Source organism: Aspergillus uvarum, assembly GCF_003184745.1.
Source record: "Aspergillus uvarum CBS 121591 unplaced genomic scaffold BO82scaffold_45, whole genome shotgun sequence".
Lineage (NCBI taxonomy): Eukaryota > Fungi > Ascomycota > Eurotiomycetes > Eurotiales > Aspergillaceae > Aspergillus > Aspergillus uvarum.
Genome location: NW_020291342.1, coordinates 117,278 through 137,839, shown reverse-complemented (window position 1 = coordinate 137,839; position 20,562 = coordinate 117,278). Strand labels below are relative to the sequence as shown.

The 20,562-nt window shown below is 55.9% G+C and overlaps 7 protein-coding genes across 7 annotated transcripts; 5 read left to right on the top strand and 2 right to left on the bottom strand.

Annotated features, from left to right (window-relative positions):
* Positions 1-557: 557 nt before the first annotated feature.
* Positions 558-3,906, top strand: nip1 (translation initiation factor eIF3 core subunit c). Its single transcript, XM_025635690.1, has 2 exons — positions 558-1,082; positions 1,183-3,906. Exons 1-2 carry the CDS (start codon positions 743-745, stop codon positions 3,453-3,455), a joined length of 2,613 nt encoding a protein of 870 aa, XP_025489738.1. The 5' UTR covers positions 558-742; the 3' UTR covers positions 3,456-3,906.
* Positions 3,901-5,215, bottom strand: BO82DRAFT_434055 (ESCRT-II subunit protein SNF8). Its single transcript, XM_025640921.1, has 2 exons — positions 4,657-5,215; positions 3,901-4,574 (listed from the first exon to the last, which is right to left on the bottom strand). Exons 1-2 carry the CDS (start codon positions 5,142-5,144, stop codon positions 4,262-4,264), a joined length of 801 nt encoding a protein of 266 aa, XP_025489737.1. The 5' UTR covers positions 5,145-5,215; the 3' UTR covers positions 3,901-4,261.
* Positions 5,216-5,542: 327 nt separating this feature from the next.
* Positions 5,543-7,356, top strand: BO82DRAFT_385050 (60S ribosomal protein uL30; the record flags this gene model as incomplete). Its single annotated transcript, XM_025638145.1, has 4 exons — positions 5,543-5,559; positions 6,257-6,368; positions 6,576-6,742; positions 6,802-7,356. 4 exons carry the CDS (start codon positions 5,543-5,545, stop codon positions 7,259-7,261), a joined length of 756 nt encoding a protein of 251 aa, XP_025489736.1. The 3' UTR covers positions 7,262-7,356.
* A 1,254-nt stretch (positions 7,357-8,610) lies between these two features.
* On the top strand, positions 8,611-11,951 carry mfp (putative peroxisomal multifunctional beta-oxidation protein (MFP); the record flags this gene model as incomplete). Its single annotated transcript, XM_025632526.1, has 7 exons — positions 8,611-9,031; positions 9,124-9,351; positions 9,415-9,523; positions 9,583-9,672; positions 9,728-10,115; positions 10,165-10,573; positions 10,623-11,951. The coding sequence occupies exons 1-7, from the start codon at positions 8,873-8,875 to the stop codon at positions 11,949-11,951; spliced, it is 2,712 nt and encodes a 903-aa protein (XP_025489735.1). The 5' UTR covers positions 8,611-8,872.
* A 261-nt stretch (positions 11,952-12,212) lies between these two features.
* On the top strand, positions 12,213-15,139 carry BO82DRAFT_356310 (E3 ubiquitin-protein ligase). The gene has a single exon (XM_025635689.1). It carries the CDS (start codon positions 12,334-12,336, stop codon positions 14,677-14,679), a length of 2,346 nt encoding a protein of 781 aa, XP_025489734.1. The 5' UTR covers positions 12,213-12,333; the 3' UTR covers positions 14,680-15,139.
* A 658-nt stretch (positions 15,140-15,797) lies between these two features.
* BO82DRAFT_314863 (putative MFS drug transporter) lies at positions 15,798-17,878 on the bottom strand (the record flags this gene model as incomplete). The annotated part of the gene is made up of 7 exons (XM_025632525.1): positions 15,798-16,124; positions 16,180-16,233; positions 16,308-16,373; positions 16,444-16,633; positions 16,699-17,486; positions 17,539-17,672; positions 17,726-17,878. 7 exons carry the CDS (start codon positions 17,876-17,878, stop codon positions 15,806-15,808), a joined length of 1,704 nt encoding a protein of 567 aa, XP_025489733.1. The 3' UTR covers positions 15,798-15,805.
* Positions 17,879-18,576: 698 nt separating this feature from the next.
* BO82DRAFT_340100 (putative cysteine synthase B) lies at positions 18,577-20,244 on the top strand (the record flags this gene model as incomplete). The annotated part of the gene is made up of 3 exons (XM_025633496.1): positions 18,577-18,769; positions 18,820-19,649; positions 19,708-20,244. The coding sequence occupies 3 exons, from the start codon at positions 18,577-18,579 to the stop codon at positions 20,242-20,244; spliced, it is 1,560 nt and encodes a 519-aa protein (XP_025489732.1).
* Positions 20,245-20,562: the final 318 nt, after the last annotated feature.

The following is a 20,562-nucleotide window of genomic DNA, read 5'->3' as shown; positions in this document are numbered from 1 at the left end:
TCGTGTCAACTCTCTGATCATGTGTGTGGCTGGTTTCGGCATAGCCAGGAGTATTGGAAAGACCTTGGTTTTGTCTCTTTTATAGTACTTCCTTTTATTTTTTTTATTGTTCACATTCCTGATTATGCTTCGCACAATCTGCACGGAACTGCCTCTGTTATGCGCCGATGCGTTGAATTGTCTTCCTTTTCCGTTTTGCCTTCCGATTCTCCCTTTGTTCTTTTTACCCTCTTTGTTCTTTCTGTGCAACCGAAGAGAGAAAACATGGCTGTAACTTGGATATTTGAATATGGACTGCGGTCTATGAGGGTTAGGAACGAATGGCAAGAAAGCATATAGACGCGTTCTGAGATGTTCTGATATGATATAAGGATATACTCAAGAATGATAAATGCATTGACGATTCTCCGCAATATTGAAATTGAAGATGGCGGAGTCGAGTCTAGAAACTAGAAGCGGGATGTGGTTGTCTAATTGCCCGATGCGGTTAGGTGTGGCCTCGCTTAAATTTCGTGTGTGGCTCGCGCAGCCCAACCTCTGCGGCTCCCGCCGTACCCTCACAACTGAATTTGCTCCCTAGGCAAAAGAAACAGACCGAACTGGCTCTGAGGGATCTACGCTTCCATCCCTGAACGACTGTGCGTCACCCCCGATTTTTGTGACGACCATCCATCGAACTCTCCGCGACTTTTTTCCCGGTTTATTTTAGCGTTCGAAAAGACACTCAACACAACCCGCAAACATGTCGCGTTTCTTCTACGGTGGCGGTAGCGACAGCGAGTCCAGCTCGTCCGACGAGGAGGAGCTCTACAGCGATCGTGAGGAGGAGGAGCAGTCCGAGGAGGAATCCAGCGAGGAGGAAGAGGACTCGGAGGAGGAGTCCTCGTCCGAGGATGAGGGCGCTGGCAAGACCGGTGCCAGCCGTTTCATGAGAAATGTCTCGGACAGCGAAGAGAGCGAGGACGAGGAGAAGGTCACGGTCGTCAAGAGTGCCAAGGACAAGCGTTTGGAGGAACTCGAGGGCACCATCAAGTTGATCGAGAATGCCGAGAAGATTAACGACTGGGCGGTCATCTCGACAGGTGCGTTGGACCACACAGGACTCGCCAGGGTCGCCGACACCGGGCGGCGAGGAGGAGGAATCATGGTGGTTGGATGCTAATTCGGGATCAATCTACACAGAGTTCGACAAGCTGAACCGCCAGGTCGTCAAGATCACGCAGTCCGGCCCCGTTCCCCGGGTCTACGTCAAGGCCGTTGCCGACCTCGAGGATTTCGTCAACGAGACCGTCACCAAGCAGAAGTCGGCGAACAAGAAGATGAACGCCAGCAACTCCAAGGGTTTCAACGCCGTCAAGCAGCGTATCAAGAAGAACAACAAGGACTACGCCGCCCAGATCCAGAAGTACCGCAGCAACAAGGATGGTTATCTGGATGGAGCCGACGAGGAGGCTCGCCCCGTCGTCAGCGCCCCCCGTCTCACCAAGGTCGAGCGCGTTGAGGCTCCCGTTGCCGATGTCCCCGCTGCTACTGCTGCTGCCGCCGATGATGGCTTTGCCACTGTCGGACGTGGTGGTAAGACCCTCCAGTACACCCCTGAGAGCATCCTCAAGCACCTTCGCGTCATCGTCGAGTCCCGCGGAAAGAAGAACACCGACCGTCTCGAGCAGATCCGCACCATGGAGAAGCTTCTGGAGGTTGCTCAGAACCCTTACCAGCGCATCCGTATCTACCTGACCCTCATCTCCACCCGCTTCGACCTAACCTCTTCTTCTTCCGGCAACTACATGGCCGTGGATCAGTGGAAGTTCGCCGAGCAAGAGTTCGCTACTCTTCTGTCTGTCCTCGAGAACAACCGCGACTACGTCGTGACCGAGGGTGCCGAGGAGTGGGAGGACGACGAGAAGCAGCCCACCGTTACCGCCGGCGAGACTTTGCACATCCCCGGCAGCATCGTTTCTTACGTCGAGCGGTTGGATGACGAACTCACCCGCTCCCTCCAGAACATCGACCCCCACACCGCGGAATACATCGACCGCCTGGGTGACGAGAAGCAGCTGTACACCAACCTCGTCCGCACTCAGACCTACGTCGAAGGTCTCACCTCCTCCGAGAAGAGTGACCCCAGACAGGACAGCATCAACAGAGTCGTTATGCGGAGATTGGAGCACATCTACTTCAAGCCCTCCCAGGTCGTCACCATCCTGGAGGAGGCCACTTGGAAGACTCTCCCCGCCGAGTTGGACACCAAGATCACCCCCCGTGCCAACGTCGGTGATGTGACCGAGCTCGTCCAGACCCTCTGCAACTACCTGTTCAAGAACAGCGACGGTATCATTCGCGCCCGTGCGATGCTCTGCCAGATCTACTTCCTCGCCCTTCACGACCAGTACTACCGCTCCCGCGACCTGATGCTCATGTCCCACTTGACGGAGAACATCGCCAACTTCGACGTCAGCACCCAGATCCTCTTCAACCGCACCCTCGTCCAGATCGGTCTCTGTGCCTTCCGTGCCGGTCTCATCTACGAGGCCCAGAACACTCTCTCCGAGGTCTGCGGCAGCGGCCGTCAGAAAGAGCTTCTGGCTCAGGGTATCATTCTCCAGCGCTACTCCACCGTCTCCCCCGAGCAGGAGCGTCTGGAGCGCCAGCGTCAACTCCCCTTCCACATGCACATCAACCTGGAACTCCTGGAGTGCATCTACCTCACGTCGAGCATGTTCCTGGAAGTCCCTCTCATGGCTCAGACCTCTTCCTCCCCCGAGATGAAGCGCCGTGTCATCTCCAAGACCTTCCGCCGCATGCTCGACTACAACGAGCGCCAGGTCTTCACTGGTCCTCCTGAGAACACCCGTGACGGTGTCATCATGAGTGCCAAGTTCCTGGCCGCCGGTGACTGGAAGAAGGCCGCCGAGATGCTCAACTCGATCAAGATCTGGGACTTGATGCCCCAGCCCGAGAAGGTCAAGGAGATGCTGTCGCAGCAGATCCAGGAGGAGGGACTTCGCACCTACCTCTTCACCTACGCTCCCTTCTACGACAGCCTGTCGCTGGCCACCCTGGCCACCATGTTCGAGCTCCCCGAGAAGAAGATCCAGGCCATCATCAGCCGGATGATCTCCCACGAGGAGCTGGCGGCCGCCCTGGACCAGGTCAACGACGCCATCGTCTTCCGCAAGGGCGTCGAGCTGTCGCGCCTCCAGTCCCAGATCGTGACCCTGGCCGACAAGTCGATGAACCTCCTGGAGGCCAACGAAAAGACTCTCGAGCAGCGGACGCAAGGCATGGCCAACGCCTTCCAGCGCGATCAGGGCGCCGGCGCCCGCGGTGGCCGTGGTCCTCGGGGTGCCGGGCAGGCCCGTGGCGGTCCCCGGTTGCCCGGTGGTCAACAAGGCCGCCGCCCCGGTGGGCAGCAGTTCAGCGGTGGTGCATTGGGTGGAGCAATCAAGGCATAAAAGAAATGTTTTGTTAATGGCAAATTGATTGTTTTATTTCTCTCATGGTTATAATGCTCAAGCTTCTTCTTTCAAATTTCTGGGATCCTCTTTTCTTCTCCTCTTCCCTCCCTCCCACTCCTCCCTCCTTCCTCCCCGCAAGCTTAACGTACGATATATTCCATGTGCTTTCATCTCTCCGTCTCTTATCATGGAGTCAAATTCCCTTTCCTCTCTCTCACTTGCTGGAATGACTGCCGTCCATCGTCGGCGCGTCTGCATCCTCCTCTTGCCTTTTTGATCCATATCGTACCCTTTTTTGTTTGTTTCGACTTTGCAGAGATGAATATGACGTTTAGAATGAATGAGGGTGGTACACAAAAATTCCAGGCGATGGAGATTTTCCAATGTGATGTATGAGATTAGAGGGCGAAATTGGAATTGCTGAAGATACTCAGAAGATATTCCGGCGTATATGTGTCTGTTATATATTGTAGACCACTAAACACCCAATGTGGTGTGATACAGCTTAGGCTGCCAAGCCCGAAGGCCAATGGTGGGCGTAAGGATATGTACATGGTGGGACTTGATGTCAGGTATCTTCCTGGTAGCAGGATGAGTATGTGACCTTGCTGCTAAGCTTATTGACCACGCGCGAGACCTTAATGTCCTTGCAGGTGCGTTCTTGGGGGTCATGTCGCACCAAGGGGCGTGACGCCGGAAGGGTTTGGCCGCGGGCTTTTATGAAGTATCTAGTACCCGGGCGACGACTGTGTGTCTACGGTCAAGGGCTGTCCTACCAGACAGCCCTCTTGGAGTGGTTGTGCTCAGCCACTATCGTCTAGCAGATTCTGCGGCGACCAATACTCGTTCTCCTCGCCTTGTGCATCCAGCCAAACAAGCCCGTCGGCGAGCAGATCATCGACCACCGTCTGCGCTCGCGCCTTCTCCCACTTCAAGTTGATCCGCAACATGGAGACGCTGACGTATCCCAGGACCTGGATTACCTCCAGGACTGTGGACTGGTCCGTGTTGAGTTCCTTGGGCACCGACTGGATATATTGTTTGCTGCCGACGCGGATGATGGCAAGGCCCGAGCCCAGCGGCTCGAGGGACTGGACGGCGCGGAGGACATCATCACTAGACGAAAACAATCCAAATCAGTTTCGAGCGTCTCGGCGGCCAGCCATACCATCATAGTAAAGCAGGGATGACAACTTACTCAGTTACCTCCAACCCACTCCCGATCGCTCTGCCCTTGCCGACTCGCCGGCGGCACTCCTCCACCCCGATCAGCCCCCCGTTCTCGCTCCGCGTCTCGCGGCAGAGCTCCACGACCCGCACCGCCACCTCGAAGTAGAAGTCATTCATGTCGCCGCCCATGATCTGCGTCCAGAAGCTGGCGTGCTCGCCGGAGGAGCCCTTGCCGCGCGAGGCGTTCCTCCCGCCCTTGACGTTGCTCCCCGCCAGCGGGTCGACCCCGATCGCGTTGCACATCCGGGCGAACTCGGCCCGGAAGGTCGGATTCGATTTGATCTTCGAGCCATGCTCAACGGCGAAGGTGTGTAGCAGGGACTGGAACACGGAGAGTTGCGTCTGCAGCGAGGCGAGGTGCGCGGACCGGAGGTTCGCGCCGTGCGTCGCGTAGATTTGGCTCGTCTGGTTGCGGTTCGCAAAGGCGCCGAGGCCGACGCCGCGGCGGGTGGCCATGATCGATGGAATGTGAATGCTGGAGGTTGGGAGTGGTTTGGGAGAGTGAACGTGGGGGGGAGAGGGGGGTGGGGGAGGGGAGGGCATGGTGTCATATGCCCGAGGCCAAGACTACTGACTACGAAGCCTGAGGCAGCAGCGGGCCCAAGCGCTTATCGTGCTAGGTCACGTGGTACTATGAAGCCCGCATCCCGATAAGGGCTACGCTTTACCCAGGATGGTAGGGCTATTTGGCTCCTGCAGCTAGCCAGCCCGGGACTAGCGCCATCAGGCCCACCCACAACCCATTTTTCTTGAAGCGCGACCGCGATTTTTCTTCTCTTCTTTTCTTGATCTTCTTCCCAGTACGACAGCACTCGCCCAACTCGCCCAACTCGCGAACTCATCGGACCGTCACAATGGCCTCCACTGCTACGTGAGACACCACCCTGTTCATTGATTTTCTTCCAGGCGTTCATTCGCTATGAGCCTGTGAGGATTTCAGTTACAGTCGTCCATATTCCTCTCGCTGGAGATATAAGCTGCGAAATTTTACCTGGAACACGGTTTTTCGCTGGGCAACCCACCAGCTCGATTATTCCCGCGCCGGACCTTTGCCTTTCGTATCCATACTTCGCCTCACTCCTTGTGGACTCTGAAATGATCACATTGGGAGGAATGGGCGCAAAGTGGGATATGAGAGGAAGGTCCGTGGGGTATTGGGGTTGAAAGCACTTCTTGATGTTGCCTTCTCCTCAGAAATCATTGTTGTGAGCTATCGTCATTCTCAGGATTCCTTGTCCTCCTTATGTTGGAGGGAGGAATGAGAGACGTAATGCTACAACGAACCTTCCTGAGCGTTATGCTTAGGGTCTTGTCGGATGAGGCAAGTTGGTCTTTCTATTTGACCTGGTTGGTGGTGAGTGTGAAAGGTATCGCTGAGAATGCATACTGAGTAACACTTGATCACCTACTACAGGCAAATGAAACCACACTTCACCGATCGAAGCTATGTCGTCGAGTGCTTTCATCTATTGCCTTCAGTACGAGAATGTGGCGTTGTAGCTGCAGTTCTTACACTCGGCGAAAGTCTACTTGCTTCACCGCAGAAGACGATTCTGACTCTTCTGCAGCACTGTCCCCACCCAGGACCAGGTCCTCGTCCCCGAGACCCTCCTCAAGAAGCGCAAGAGCCAGGAGCAGGCTCGCGCTGTTGCCCGTGAGGAGGCCCAGAAGAAGAAGGAGGTTAGTATTTTTGCTGGTTCTTGTTCTTGTCTTTTTCTGTTTTCCTTTGTGCATCTACGGTGATGACAACCTACCTACTACGCGATTAGACTACGGTCGATGCTATCGCTTCTGTTAACCATCTTTCGGGGCTGATAATGATGCTTCCCATCTTTTGCATTGCATGAGTCTTCGGGTGAACTCGCTCGCTAACTGGATTCACTGCAGGCCAACAAGGAGAAGCGTGCCGTTATCTTCAAGCGCGCCGAGTCCTACGTCAAGGAGTACCGCGATGCTGAGCGCGAGAAGATCCGCCTTGGCCGCGTCGCCCGCCAGGAGGGTAACTTCTACGTTCCTGAGGAGCCCAAGCTTGTCTTCGTTATCCGTATCAAGGGGTATGTTCTTTTCCTCTCCTGTATCTTTGTCTCCAGGGTGTGATGCTAATGACCTGCAGTATCAACAAGATCTCTCCCCAGCCCCGTAAGATCTTGCAGCTCCTCCGTCTGCTCCAGATCAACAACGGTACCTTCGTCCGCCTCACCAAGGCCACCCAGGAGATGTTGACCATCATCAACCCCTACATCGCCTACGGTTACCCCAACCTCAAGTCCGTCCGTGAGCTCGTCTACAAGCGCGGTTACGGAAAGGTCAACAAGGAGCGTGTCGCCCTTACCGACAACCAGATCATCGAGGAGCACCTCGGCAAGTACGGCATCGTCTGTATGGAGGATCTGATCCACGAGATCTACACCGTCGGCCCCAACTTCAAGCAGGCCAACAACTTCCTCTGGCCCTTCAAGCTCTCCAACCCCACCGGTGGCTTCCACACCCGCAAGTTCAAGCACTTCATCGAGGGTGGTGACTACGGTAACCGTGAGGAGAACATCAACGGTCTCATCCGCCAGATGAACTAAGATGTTTTCGCCCCCTTGCTGGTCGTACTGGGTTGTTTCGGTCCGGGATTTTTAGATATGTCCTCGTAGCAGTTTGAAAATCCAAAAAGTTCAGGCAACTCAATTTCTTTGTCGCTTTGTAATCCCTCTCGTATCTGTGCGTAGCGTATAGATGTGTGGACTGCACCTGCAGTCCTTGACTTCATGCTTTGGGAAAGGTCTGGCAGCAATTGATCTTCGTACCTGATCGGGTGTCCTCAGCATCGCAACCGGCTGGCTGGTGGCCTCTGTGAGATTCAATGGTTACACAGTCTGCCTTTTGTTCTTGGTGTCGTCTTTTGTTTCATTGATCTGCTCAAACACATCCCCCGATCAGAATGATCTCGATAGGCATACATCCTTTGAGCTCGAAATAGTCATCCAGCTGCAATGCTGGACAAGTTGTCTTTGAGGTCACACCTCTTCACTAACTACACATAGCTTTGGACCTGCCCCATGCCATCTATGGTCCTCAGTCAGTCTGATGGGCCTCGCGATTGTGGCTCTCTGTTCTCCCTATGGGAAGCTTAGCGGGTCGTCTCTGTAAGCCCGGTAGAATGGTCATTCGCCCTCCGTGGGATGGTTCGTGTGTCTCGTCCAGTTTCGGTTTGAGCTGGACATAGGAGCATTTATACGCATTCTTAAAATAATACAGGAATATTATGTGGATTGCGAGTGTCAAACTCTGTCAATTATTGATGCTCACTATTCTTGGTAACAACATATATGTACGGAGAGGTATATTACGGAACGGAAGGCTATGGCTATAGTTATGATTCTTTCCAGAAAAGTTCCTTCACATCTAGATCTCAATATACAAATGCGGCTTAACATCGGGCGACATATGCAGTAATAGGCACATCTTCTCTCAATCAATGAATCTTGATTATGCCCCGGATCACCGCGACACTGGAGCAGCCACGTGCTGTCAGGTTGAAGACAATTGAAATGCATTGAAGAGATCACATGGTCCGATCTGAGTCAGCAAGGCCTGCCCCCCAAAGAAGCAAGACCCAGTCTACCCGATGAGGAATAGCCTCATCGAGGAGCGATGGAGTCGGGAAAATGGCCGGTGGATGGATGTGGGAAGGATACAAGTCGATCATCTCTCATGACTTCGTCCAAGGAACACAATATTTCCAACAGATATACATAAATCAAACACATCCAAAAGCGAGTCGCAACCGAGTGTACGCCCTCTGAAATGCCCGATTATCTCATTGACGGGGTGTCCGGCATGTGAAGGAAGCATCATCTGCCACCCCCAGATCAACCTCCGAGCTCCACCATCCAAGATACCGAGGTTCCCTTCCCAGCTCTTGCCGAACACTGCGACCGTCTCCAGCTCCAACACTCCCCAGATTTCTTCTTCCCTTCTTCCCTCTTAAGCTTCTCTTGATCCCCATCTTCCAAAACTTCTTCATTTATCTCCTCCCCTCCCCCATCTTGACCCCGCAAATAAAACACCTTTTTTTCTCCCACAACCCACAACCCACAACCACTGTTCCCCTCGATCCTTCATTCCTTTCCCCTTCCTCCCCCTCTTCTTCTTCCTCCTTCACACATCACCCACTACACACACACACACACACAATGTCAGCGGAGCTGCGCTTCGATAACCAGACTGTCGTCGTCACCGGAGCCGGCGGCGGCTTGGGCAAGGCATATGCTTTGTTCTTCGCTTCGAGAGGTGCCAACGTCGTCGTCAACGACCTGGGCGGTTCGCACTCCGGCGAGGGCAAGTCCTCCAAGGTGGGTAGGGTCGCACAAACCGTGCCACATGCAACCTTCCCAAACCACTCTTCCGGCGTATGGATGCTAACCATGGTAAAATCGATACTAAGGCTGCCGATGTGGTCGTCGACGAGATCCGAGCTGCTGGCGGCAAGGCGGTTGCGAACTACGACAGCGTCGAGAACGGCGAGGCCATCATCGAGACCGCCATCAAGAACTTCGGCCGCGTCGATGTGCTCCTCAACAACGCCGGCATCCTCCGCGACATCAGCTTCAAGAATATGAAGGATCAGGATTGGGATCTCATCTACAAGGTTCACACGTATGGTGCTTATAAGGTGGGTTGGGATTGTTATCCGGGGCGGAATGCTAGGTGGAGTGGAACTGACTGTTCTTGATAGTGCGCCAAAGCCGCATGGCCTCATTTCCGTAAGCAGAAGTATGGCCGCATCATCAACACTGCTTCTTCGGCTGGTTTGTTCGGTAGCTTTGGACAGGCGAATTACTCTGGTAGGTCTTTGGTGGGGAAGAATATCATATCGAGGAGTCGGGCTAATCGGTGTTACCAGCTGCCAAGCTTGGTCAGGTCGGCTTCACGGAGACGTTGGCTAAGGAGGGTTTCAAGTACAACATCCTTGCTAATGTGATTGCTCCTATTGGTATGTTGCACGGATGGTTGGCCGCTTGTTGGAAATCCCGCTGATGGTAAAATAGCTGCTAGCCGGATGACGGCCACCGTTATGCCCCCTGATGTCCTCGAGAACCTGAAGCCCGACTGGGTCGTCCCCTTGGTGGCTGCTCTGGTCCACTCCTCTAACACGACTGAGACCGGTGGCATCTACGAGGTCGGTGGTGGTCATGCCGCCAAGCTGCGCTGGGAGCGGGCCAAGGGTGCGCTCTTGAAGACTGATGCTACTTTGACCCCTGGAGCCATTGCGAGGAAGTGGAGCGATGTCAACGACTTCTCCCAGCCCAGCTATCCCACCGGCCCGGCTGATTTCATGGCTCTGTTGGAGGATGGCTTGAAGTTGTCCGGCGCTGAGTCAGGACAGGAGCCGGACTTCAAGGGCAAGGTTGCACTTGTGACCGGTGGTGGCAACGGGTACGTATCTTTGAACACAAGCTATTGTTCAGTAGCTGACATGCTTCAGTCTGGGTCGCGCATACTGCTTGCTCTTCGCTAAGTACGGCGCTGCTGTCGTTGTCAACGATCTCGTCGACCCCGAGCCCGTCGTTCAGGAGATCAAGAAGATGGGCGGAAAGGCCGTTGGAAATAAGGCTTCCTGCGAGGACGGCGAGAACGTCGTCAAGTCGGCCATTGACGCCTTCGGCCGCATCGATATTCTGGTCAACAACGCCGGTATCCTTCGCGACAAGGCTTTCACCAACATGACCGATGACTTGTGGAACCCCGTCCTCAATGTCCATCTGCGTGGTACCTACAAGGTGACCAAGGCTGCTTGGCCCTACATGTTGAAGCAGAAGTATGGCCGCATCGTCAACACCGCCAGCACCAGCGGTATCTACGGAAACTTTGGACAGGCCAACTACGCCGCAGCGGTAAGATGACTCTCAACATCTCGGGTGAGGCATTGCTGACACACAGTAGAAACTCGGTATCCTCGGTTTCTCCCGCACTCTGGCTCTGGAGGGCGCCAAGTACAACATCAAGGTCAACACCATTGCTCCTAACGCCGGTACCAACATGACCCGCACTATCATGCCCGAGGAGATGGTGCAGGCCTTCAAGCCCGACTATGTTGCTCCCCTGGTGGTTCTTCTCTCCTCTGACATTATGCCCGAGCCCAGCACCAAGGGTCTCTACGAATGCGGCAGTGGCTGGTTCACCCGCACTCGCTGGCAGCGCGCCGGTGGCCACGGCTTCCCGGTGGATGTCAAGCTTACCCCCGAGGAAGTGCGCAACCACTGGAAGCAGATCACCAACTTCGAGGATGGTCGCGCGGACCACCCGGAAGATGGCCAGGCCGGTGCTGAGAAGATCATGGCCAACATGTCCAACCGTAGCGGCAAGGGCGCGGAAAGCGGCAGCAACAAGGTCCTGCAGGCGATCGAGAAGGCCAAGCAGGCCACGACGGATGGCACCCCCTTCGACTTCGTTGATCGCGATGTCATTCTCTACAACCTGAGTGTTGGCGCCAAGCGCACCGATTTGCCTCTGGTGTACGAGAACCACGAACACTTCCAGGCGCTCCCCACCTACGGCGTGGTCCCCTGGTTCAACACCGCCAACCCCTGGAACATGGACGAGATTGTGGCCAACTTCTCGCCCATGATGCTGCTGCACGGCGAGCAGTACATGGAAGTCCGCAAGTTCCCCATCCCGACCGAGGCCAAGACCTTGACCTACCCCAAGCTCATCGACGTGGTGGACAAGGGCAACGCCGCCCTGGTTGTTTCCGGGTACACCACCAAGGATGCTAAGACCGGCGAGGATCTCTTCTACAACGAGTCGACTGTGTTCATCCGTGGCAGTGGCGGCTTCGGCGGGTCTCCCAAGCCCACTGCTCCTCGCCCCAAGGCTGCGACCGCCGCCTACAAGCCTCCTCAGCGCAAGCCCGATGCCATTGTCGAGGAGAAGACGTCCGAGGACCAGGCCGCGCTGTACCGTCTGAACGGTGACCGCAACCCCCTCCACATTGACCCTGAGTTCAGCAAGGTGGGTGGCTTCAAGACCCCGATCCTGCACGGCCTGTGCTCGCTTGGTGTCTCCGGCAAGCACGTGTTCAGCACGTTTGGTCCCTTCAAGAACCTCAAGGTTCGCTTCTCGGGGGTGGTGCTGCCGGGCCAGACCCTGAAGACGGAGATGTGGAAGGAGGGCAACACCGTCCTCTTCCAGACGACGGTGGTGGAGACCGGCAAGCCGGCCATTACAGGGGCTGGTGCCGAGCTGTTGGAGGGTGCTAAGGCCAAATTGTAAAGGTATCTATGAGTAAAACAAGCTTTCTCAGACTGTGTATATAAACATTAATGAATGATTTGCACTTCATGATATCCTGCCAGGTAGTCTTATTTAAATTATTTGGGACCGATTCCACCGAGTAGTGTATGTGAGCATCAATCTATCTAAGGTCTCCGATGTTGTGGTGGGGAAGGCGGAAGGCCGCCTTTGATATCCGATGATTCTGCCCATTCGGTTCATTTCCTTGTCAGCTCACCCTCTCCTCTCCTCTCGCCCATTCCCGATCATCCCATAATCCACACCACCCTCATCACATCTAAGGCTGCTGCCTAATGCTCTTCATTTTAACCTCTTCCGACTATCATGTAGCATTCAGGCTTTCCCATCGTTCGATGCGAAAATGGTGTCGTTCTCCGTTCCCAGCTTCAGATCCACCCCGACTTCCCCGCCGCTGCGTCCAAGCGACAGCAACAGCAACAGCAACAGCAACAGCAACAGCAACAGCAACAATGCCTCCTCCTCCGCGTCCGCCATGATCGGCGAACGCGCCCTGCGCAACAACCCTTTCGGAATCACCTCCCGGACTCGCACGAGCGCCGCCCTGAAACCCGCTGCCGAGGATTGGAGACGCGAACAAGAAGAGCTCAACCATGCCCTGCAATCCCTGGCCCGCATCTTCCCGGACATCCGCGTCGAAGTCTTCCGCGAACTTCTGGTCCGGTTCGATGGAACCAGCCGTCTGCATGTCTGCGTTGAACAGCTTCTAAGACATAAAGAAGAATGGGTGGCGGGCCGATGGAACGTGCCGGGTGGGACGACGGGCAACACCGCTGATGAGGGCGCCGCAGCAGCAGCAGCTGATACTGCGTCGACTGCGGCGGTGACTGCCAGCGGAGGTGATCCCCTCGTCATCCCTCCTCACGAGCTCTTCCGATCCCCTCGATACAAGGCCGCTGTGAAGGCTGCCCTAGCCAAGGAGTTCAGCGCGTTGAGCAAGAGTACGGTGGAGGCGGTACTGGCGGAAGTGAACTTCTGCTACCTCCGCGCCCGTCCGACCCTGCAGGACCTCTCGCGCAAGACCTGGCGGGCGACGTTCAACAGCTTCCTGCCGTTGTTTAAACGCAGCCGCGATAAGAATGAGCATCCTCTGGTGGTGTGGCAGCGGCCGGCCGCGGCGGATGGGGAGGCGGTCCCGCGGCTGAAGGAGACGGGCTGCGAGGAGCTGGACCGGGAGCTACACGAGGCACTATTGGCCCCTTTGCTCCGAACACGGAGAGAGGAGCAGGAGCGGAAGGACCTGGCGCTGGCGGAGACGCTGAACGAGGACGAGGCCAAGGCGGCGGAGGCGCTGTACGAATGCGAGTGCTGTTTTGCGGACGTGACATTCGAGCAGATCGCGACCTGCTCGGACAGCATGCATGTCATCTGCTACGGCTGCATTCGCCGCACCATCCACGAGGCGCTGTTCGGGCAGGGGTGGAACAAGTCAGTCGATGTCGGCCGCGTGACTCTGAAATGCATTGCGCCTTTTGGTGGTGGTCCAAGCCAAGACGGCTGCTGCCAGGGGGTGCTGAGCGCGGCGGTCGTGAAACAGGCGATCCAGCTGGACCGCTCCGGCGCGGAGACCTACGCCAAATTCGAGGCGCGGGTCGCCTCGGACGCTCTGCGCAAGTCGCAGCTCAAGCTCATCCACTGCCCCTCGTGCGCCTACGCCGAGGTCGACCCGATCCACCACCCGTCGTCCGCGCTAGCCTGGCGCTTCCGCGGCGAGGGCCTCATCTCCAGCTTTATCATCGCCGTGTTCATCCTCGACCTGATCCCTCTCCTGCTCATCCCCCTCACGGTCATGTACCTGCTCAACCCGGCCGCGATCCGCGCGACCTTCCGCACCGCCCTGCTCAACACCACCCTGCGCACCCGCCCCAAACGCTTCACCTGCGCCAACCCGGCCTGCCAGCGCGTCAGCTGCATCGCCTGCCAGAAACCCTGGCGCGACCCGCACGTCTGCCATGAACCGCTGCTGTTGGACCTGCGCGCCACCGTCGAGGCCGCGCGCACCGCGGCGGTCAAGCGCACCTGCCCGCGCTGCGGGCTGTCGTTCGTCAAATCCACCGGCTGCAACAAACTCACCTGCGTCTGCGGCTACTCCATGTGTTATCTGTGTCGCAAAGCGCTGACGTCGACGTGGACTGGTGGGGTCGGTGGTGGTGGTGGTGGTGGTCGTGCTCCAAACCGCCGTCGAGCACCAGCGGCCCGTCGCCGCAACAACGCAGAGAACATCCCCCTGCGACGTAACCTCATAACTCAACCTCAACCTCAAGACCCGGACCCCGATTCCGAAGACGAAGTCGACGACGACGACGACGACGAAGAGGAAGAGCTAGAAGGCTATAAACACTTCTGCCAGCACTTCCGCATCAACCCGGGCGCCCGCTGCACCGAATGCACCAAGTGCGAGCTCTACCAGGACGAAGACGAGGAGGCCGTCGCCCGCCGCGCCGGCGAGAAGGCCGAAAGGGAGTGGCACGCCCGCCACCGCGGCACGGCGACCGCCGCGGCGGCGGGCGCGCTGCATGTGCATGTGAACCGGGACTTTTCGGTGCGGTCGTCGAATTCGGTCAGTGGGCCGAAGTGGTCGTGGACGTATCTGGTCGAGGAGATGTGGCGCGAGGGTCGGTGGAGGGTCGAGGCCCAGGCGTTCGTGGATTGGGTGGTGGATTGCGTGGTTATTGTTGAGGGGGGTTAGTTTCGCGGAGGGGGATTATGATGTGATGAGTGATGACTTTGCGCTGCTTGGGGCTTTTTCGGGAGGATGGGTGGGCTTGATGTTGGATTCTTTTACTGCCCTTTGGGCCTTGGGGATAGGGGCGGTGCATAGTGTTTATGAGCCTTGAGCTTTAGCCTTGAGCCTTGAGCTATGGAATGAGATGTTCCGTTGTCTTGTGCTGTCTTGGTAGGGTAGACAACCGGACTTGGGCTTGTTGTCTTGTCTCTCTGTATTCCTTACTGGAGAGTTTGGGAGAAGTTTGTTTGCTGGGATGGAATATCTCTGCTTTTCTCTTCTGAGCGTGCCCCTTCCCACACATACCCTGGTGCTACGAAGCAACGAAATTACTAGGTAGACCAAATAACTCGAGCATCATCAGTTCTTGGCCTGTACTCAAACATGTCGTTTCCTTTTCTCTCTACTCTACCGCGAATTCTCGGCTCTCACCAGCAGTGAAACCACATTCTAGATCCTGTTGGTGGTGGTGGTTGGTGGTGGTGGCATTGCTGCTAACTACCACTGATTCAAGAAGCAAGCACACCATAATTCCACGGCTATGTATCGAGTACTGCCCTGCAGATTTCCTCCTCAAGATGGGCGCATGCTATAAACTAAAATTAGACACAAGGAATGGCTCGTAGCATAGGCACATGCTATAGAACCAGAAAATAGGAACCTCGAATGGCTCCTAGATAAGGGAAAGGAAGGTACCAGGGTTGCGGGCTTGGACCCTTGGAACCATATACCCTGTATCCTGATCGATAGTGCTGTCGGCAGGACAGCACAGCACCGCACCGCTTCACCCAAAGCTTTGCATGACGCTCCCCTCCCCTCCCCTGCTCCTCACTAACCAAATAAACCTCCTAGGTCCGAGGATGATAACCATAAGATTTTATTGTATGCTGGAAAAAAAAACAAGAAATTATCGGGTGTTGTTGCTACCTCAGACCCAGAATCTGACAATACTGTAGTACGAAGAGCGGTATACCCTCCAATTCCCCATATCACCACCCTCTTATCCTCCCCTAGGACCTAAGACCTAATACCTTCTGCCAAAGCCACACCGCACCACCGCACCACCGCACCACCGTTATCACGTTCTCCGCTACTCCCCACCCTTTCTTTCTGCAGGCTCAGCTCTAGGCCCCAGCCCCTTACACCCCTCCTCCTTAGGTGAAGAGACCTCCAGCTCCACCTGCGGAATAAGGGCCCACACCACCACGACCGCGACGGCCGCCATCCCCGCCCCGATCCGGAAGATGATCCGGAACCCTTGCTGGTAGACCGGGAGGATCGCGGCACGAAGCTGGGCGGCTTCGGCGGCGGGGAGGTTGGCAAGGTAGGTTGTTGGATTGCGGAGGAAGAGGGTTTGGTCGGTGGGGCTAAGGGCTAGGGAGGTAGTTGTTGTGGTGAGGAGGTTGGTTCTTGTTTTGTCAGTATCCTTAGTATGAAGGGGTTTGGAGAATAAGGCAAGCGTACAGTATCGTCCCGGCGATGGCGAGGCCTAGGGTTCCTCCTAGATTCCGCGTGAAGCTGTTTTCATACCCAAGGTGTCAGATTTGGGCCTGTATTGGGAATGGTTGGGATGCAGCGGCTGGGGCACGTACTTCCTGAACGATGTAGTCACGGCCATATCGCGTCGCGCGACACCCGCTTGGATCGCTATTAGGGCTCTTTGTGTATGGCTGGATCAGCATTGCGCTTGAACACAGATCCAAGTTGATTGGAAGAAAGGTAGCTCACGGCTGCAGTGTATTCCCCAGGCCAACGCCCGTCAGCAGCGCATATCCGATCTGCTTGCCCAGCCCCGAGGAAGCATCGAGGGTCGAGAAGAGCCCTAGTCCAACGGCCCAGGCGACCCAGCCGAAAAGAATGGGTTCCCGGTACCGGCCGAGCCAGTGCACCACCAAACCGGAGAGCGTGCTGCTCACCGCTAGTTTTTTATTAGTGATCCCTGTTTGGATACTTCTGGGAGGGGGAAAGGAGAGGAGGACGTACCAGCCATGATGGTGATCGGCAGCAGCATCGCCGCCGCCTTGAGCGCCGAGTACCCCATGGCCAGCTGGTAGAACACCGGGATGTAGTACAGCTGCACCAGGATATTCCACCCGTGCAGGAACATGGTGATGCACGCGCCGTTGACAATGCCCGACCGAAAGATATGCATCGGCACCAGCGGGTACGCCGTGCCTTTCCACTGCCAGACCACGAACGTGACACACAGCACCCCGCCGCCGGTGATGGTCCCGACGACCGGCGCCGAGCGCCAGGGCCGCTCCCCGCCGCCCCAGGTCAGGCCGAGCAGCAACAGCGATGTACCGCCCAATGCTAGGAGCGCGCCGAAGAAGTCAATGGCTTGGAGTTTGCGCTTCCAATCCTCCGTGACTTTGCGGAGCGGGAGGAAGAAGATCACGCAGCACACTGTCAGGGCTGTGAGGGGAAGGTTAAGCCGGAAGATCCACCGCCACGAGGCGTGGGTCGCCAGCAGACCCCCGATGACGGGGCCGAGGCCGTTGGACAGCGCGACGACAGCCCCCAAAATACCTTGGTACTTTCCGCGGGTGCGAAGAGGTACGACGTCACTGACGATGAGCTGCACGACGGTCACGAGCCCGCCGCCGCCGATGCCGGTGAAGGCGCGGAAGATGATGAGCTGGGTCGCGGTCTGGGCGAGGGAGGCGGCTAGCGAGCCGAGGAAGAAGATGGCGAGGCCGGCGTAGAGGACGTGCTTGCGGGACCAAACGTCGGAGAGGCGACCGTAGAGCAGTTGGAAGCATGTTGATGTGCTGGGTTGGGCTTGGTTAGGTGGTGGTCATTGGGGTATTCTGGGGGACGGACACAAAGTAGCCACCTGAGATCCAGGAGGTTTTGTCGCTGGCGTCAAGGGCTTCGCCTATGATCGAGAGACTGGCCGCCAGTGTTGTCTGATCCATGATTGCTATCAGGTCGACTGTTGAGCATGCGAGGAATATCTGGAGATGTCGGTTGATCAATTGAGGTTCTGAATAAGGGCGGTGCTTCATACTGTGATGATGGTCTTCCGGGGGACATAGTTCGTTTGCTCATTGAAGGAGATTGGAGCTGATGCATCGGCTTCCACATCTTCAGGCGCTATGACTGCTCTTTCTGTGTTGGGGCTCGCCCCCTTCGAGTCGGAGTACAATGCTGTATTGGCCATTGTGTAGGCGCCAGGGATCAAAGTAGACAATGGCAAACTGCTCAATGCTGAGCCCAGAAAGTTTACAAGAATTGAATCATTGAGGAAGTTTCAACGGGGAGAAGAATATCGAGCATCAACTTGGCCAAGCCTAATGATCAGGTCGAGTTGCATTGAACATGCGAGCCACGCCTGCAAGCAAGGGCCAGTCGTCCGGTTAGGGCTAGTAGGGATCGCCCAGAAATCTTCTCAAATGCCCTCACCAAGGTCCTCATCTGCGATCTGCAGATGCAATCTGCATGCTGTGCCGTTTCTTCTCGTGTCCGTATTAAGCGCACGCGTCTGAAATACTCGTTGCATTATGCATGCTGCTCGACAGGCTCGATACGGGTAAGACACTTCCCGGGCTCCGCTCGAGTTTCGCCAATATAGCAGATATCAATATGTCTATCAGTAGCCGGATTCAGCCAGTAGCTGTGGTCTGATCACACTATAATGTGCGCGATCGACCAGAACGACCCAAAGCAGACATCGAACGTATACAGCAAGCCGTCCAGTGGGTCATCAATCTGCCACACGCCGAAAGCGACGGTTGTGTCTAGATTTGGGCACTCAAAGCAAGGAGGGGCAGCAATATGCACAGCACGAGCATAAAGCATGCAGCTGTCCCTCTGAGAAACAAACCGAATCATACTGCTTCCGTGCTATCATCCTGCACCATGGCCACTACCAACGAGCACAACGTCTACTTCGGGCCGGATGCCCTCAAGAAGTACTTCAATCCTGACTGCCAACCTCCATTGCCGCTCGTAGAGCTGCCACAGCATCTGAACCCATTCCATCATGATGGGGTGCGCATCTATGCGAAGATGATGACGATGCACCCTGCAAACAATGTCAAGGCCTTACCAGGTACATGCGCCCTTGCAGCGATGCATGTTGTTAGTCACTGACTTCTGCAGCTATGAACATGCTTGAATCAGGCGTGGTACCTGGACAGACCCAGACGATAGTGGAGTATAGTTCCGGCTCGACAGTTATTTCCATGTCGATGATTGCACGTGTGATGCATGGTATAGACGACACCCGAGCATATCTCAGCAACAAGACCAGCGATGCCAAACTCAAGCTGATGCAATTCTTCGGGCTCAACATCACCTTGTTTGGCGGCCCATCGCAGCCGGATCCTTACGACGAACGGGGCGGCATTCAAACCGCGCGTGAAATGTCCATGCAGTCAGATCACACCCTCAATCCCAACCAGTACGAGAACCACGACAATTGGGGAGCGCACGTCCGCTGGACCGGACCGCAGATCTTCAAGCAACTCCCCGAGATCAACGTTCTGTGCGCTGGCATGGGCACCTCCGGAACCATGACGGGACTGGGGACATATTTCAAGCAGGCAAAGCCGTCCGTATTGCGGCTGGGGGTGTGTACCGCACCAGGGGACCGAGTTCCCGGGCCACGATCGTTCGCTCTCATGAAGCCTGTGGAGTTTCCCTGGAAAGCCGCCGTCGACATGATTGAGGAGGTCACGTCAGCAGACTCATTCTCTCTGTCGCTAGATCTGTGCCGCGAAGGAATTGTTTGTGGCCCATCATCTGGATTCAACCTGCAGGGCCTCTTTCAGATGCTCGAGAAGCGCAAACGCGGGGGCACCTTGACGCAGCTGGCGGGACCGGATGGTTCCGTTCATTGCGTCTTCTTATGCTGCGACTTGCCGTATCAGTACGTTGGGGAGTATTTTGAGAGGGTGGAACCTGAGAGGTTCCATCCTATTCAGAACGAGGTGAGTGGATGAATCATCCTCAGAGAATAAGGTTATAATGCTAACCTGTGGTCCACAGAATCTCACGCGGGTGGATCTTCATCGGTACGACGAGAGCTGGGAACGAAGTCCTGTCGTGTTGTTCACGCACTTCTACGAGGCTCCCAAGTCTTTCAACCAGGGTCTCCTGAGCAACATCACCCTCCGACCGGCGTGCTGTATCCTGGACTTGAGAACCGCCGTCGATTTCGATTCATGGCACCTCCCTGGCTCGATCAATGTTCCCTTACAAAGTCTCGGACTTCACACAGCCAAGCCGTTCGCCAATCCAGATGTGCTAGAGGCACTCTGGCGGGAGGTGGAGACGTTGTTCAATGACGACAGCAAGCTCGCGCAGCTGGTTTCGCACCATGTGCTGGTAATCTGTTACAATGGCGACACGGCACGTATTGCCACTAGTGTGCTGCGGGCCAAGGGGGTCCAAGCGGATAGTCTCCGAGGCGGATATCAGGCACTGAAAGACCACGGACTTTGGGAGCAGGAGCAGGTGGATGGCAGCGTGGTTGATGGATATCCGAGTGTGTCTGTAAACAACTTGTCGCTCGCCAAAGCGTAGTTTGGATGAAGCTAGTCCTTATCGGGAAAGCATACTTGAGCACTTGGCACTAGGCCGGATTAGGATGAACATGCCGACTGCTCCTCATACACAACAACTGGAACTACATCCTCTCTTCTTATCCTCATTTCATTTTATCATCAGCTCACAGACGTCAATATCGTACAATGGACCACACGCTAGCACCTTCTCCTCTGACCATGATGTACAGCCATCCAATGCTAAGCGCGAGTAATCTGCTCAAGTGCAGTCCCGCTGAACGATGCCACTAAACTATCCGCGCAAATCTGCTCACCAGGCGCACATCAGACAACACAA

Coding starts and splice junctions, on each gene's coding strand:
- BO82DRAFT_434055 (XM_025640921.1), bottom strand. CDS start 5,144: ATGGCCACCCGCCGCGGCGTCGGCCTCGGCGCCTTTGCGAACCGCAAC. Junction 4,575..4,656: donor AGTGGGTTGGAGGTAACTGA/GTAAGTTGTCAT, acceptor GTTTTCGTCTAG/TGATGATGTCCTCCGCGCCG.
- nip1 (XM_025635690.1), top strand. CDS start 743: ATGTCGCGTTTCTTCTACGGTGGCGGTAGCGACAGCGAGTCCAGCTCG. Junction 1,083..1,182: donor CTGGGCGGTCATCTCGACAG/GTGCGTTGGACC, acceptor CAATCTACACAG/AGTTCGACAAGCTGAACCGC.
- BO82DRAFT_356310 (XM_025635689.1), top strand. CDS start 12,334: ATGGTGTCGTTCTCCGTTCCCAGCTTCAGATCCACCCCGACTTCCCCG.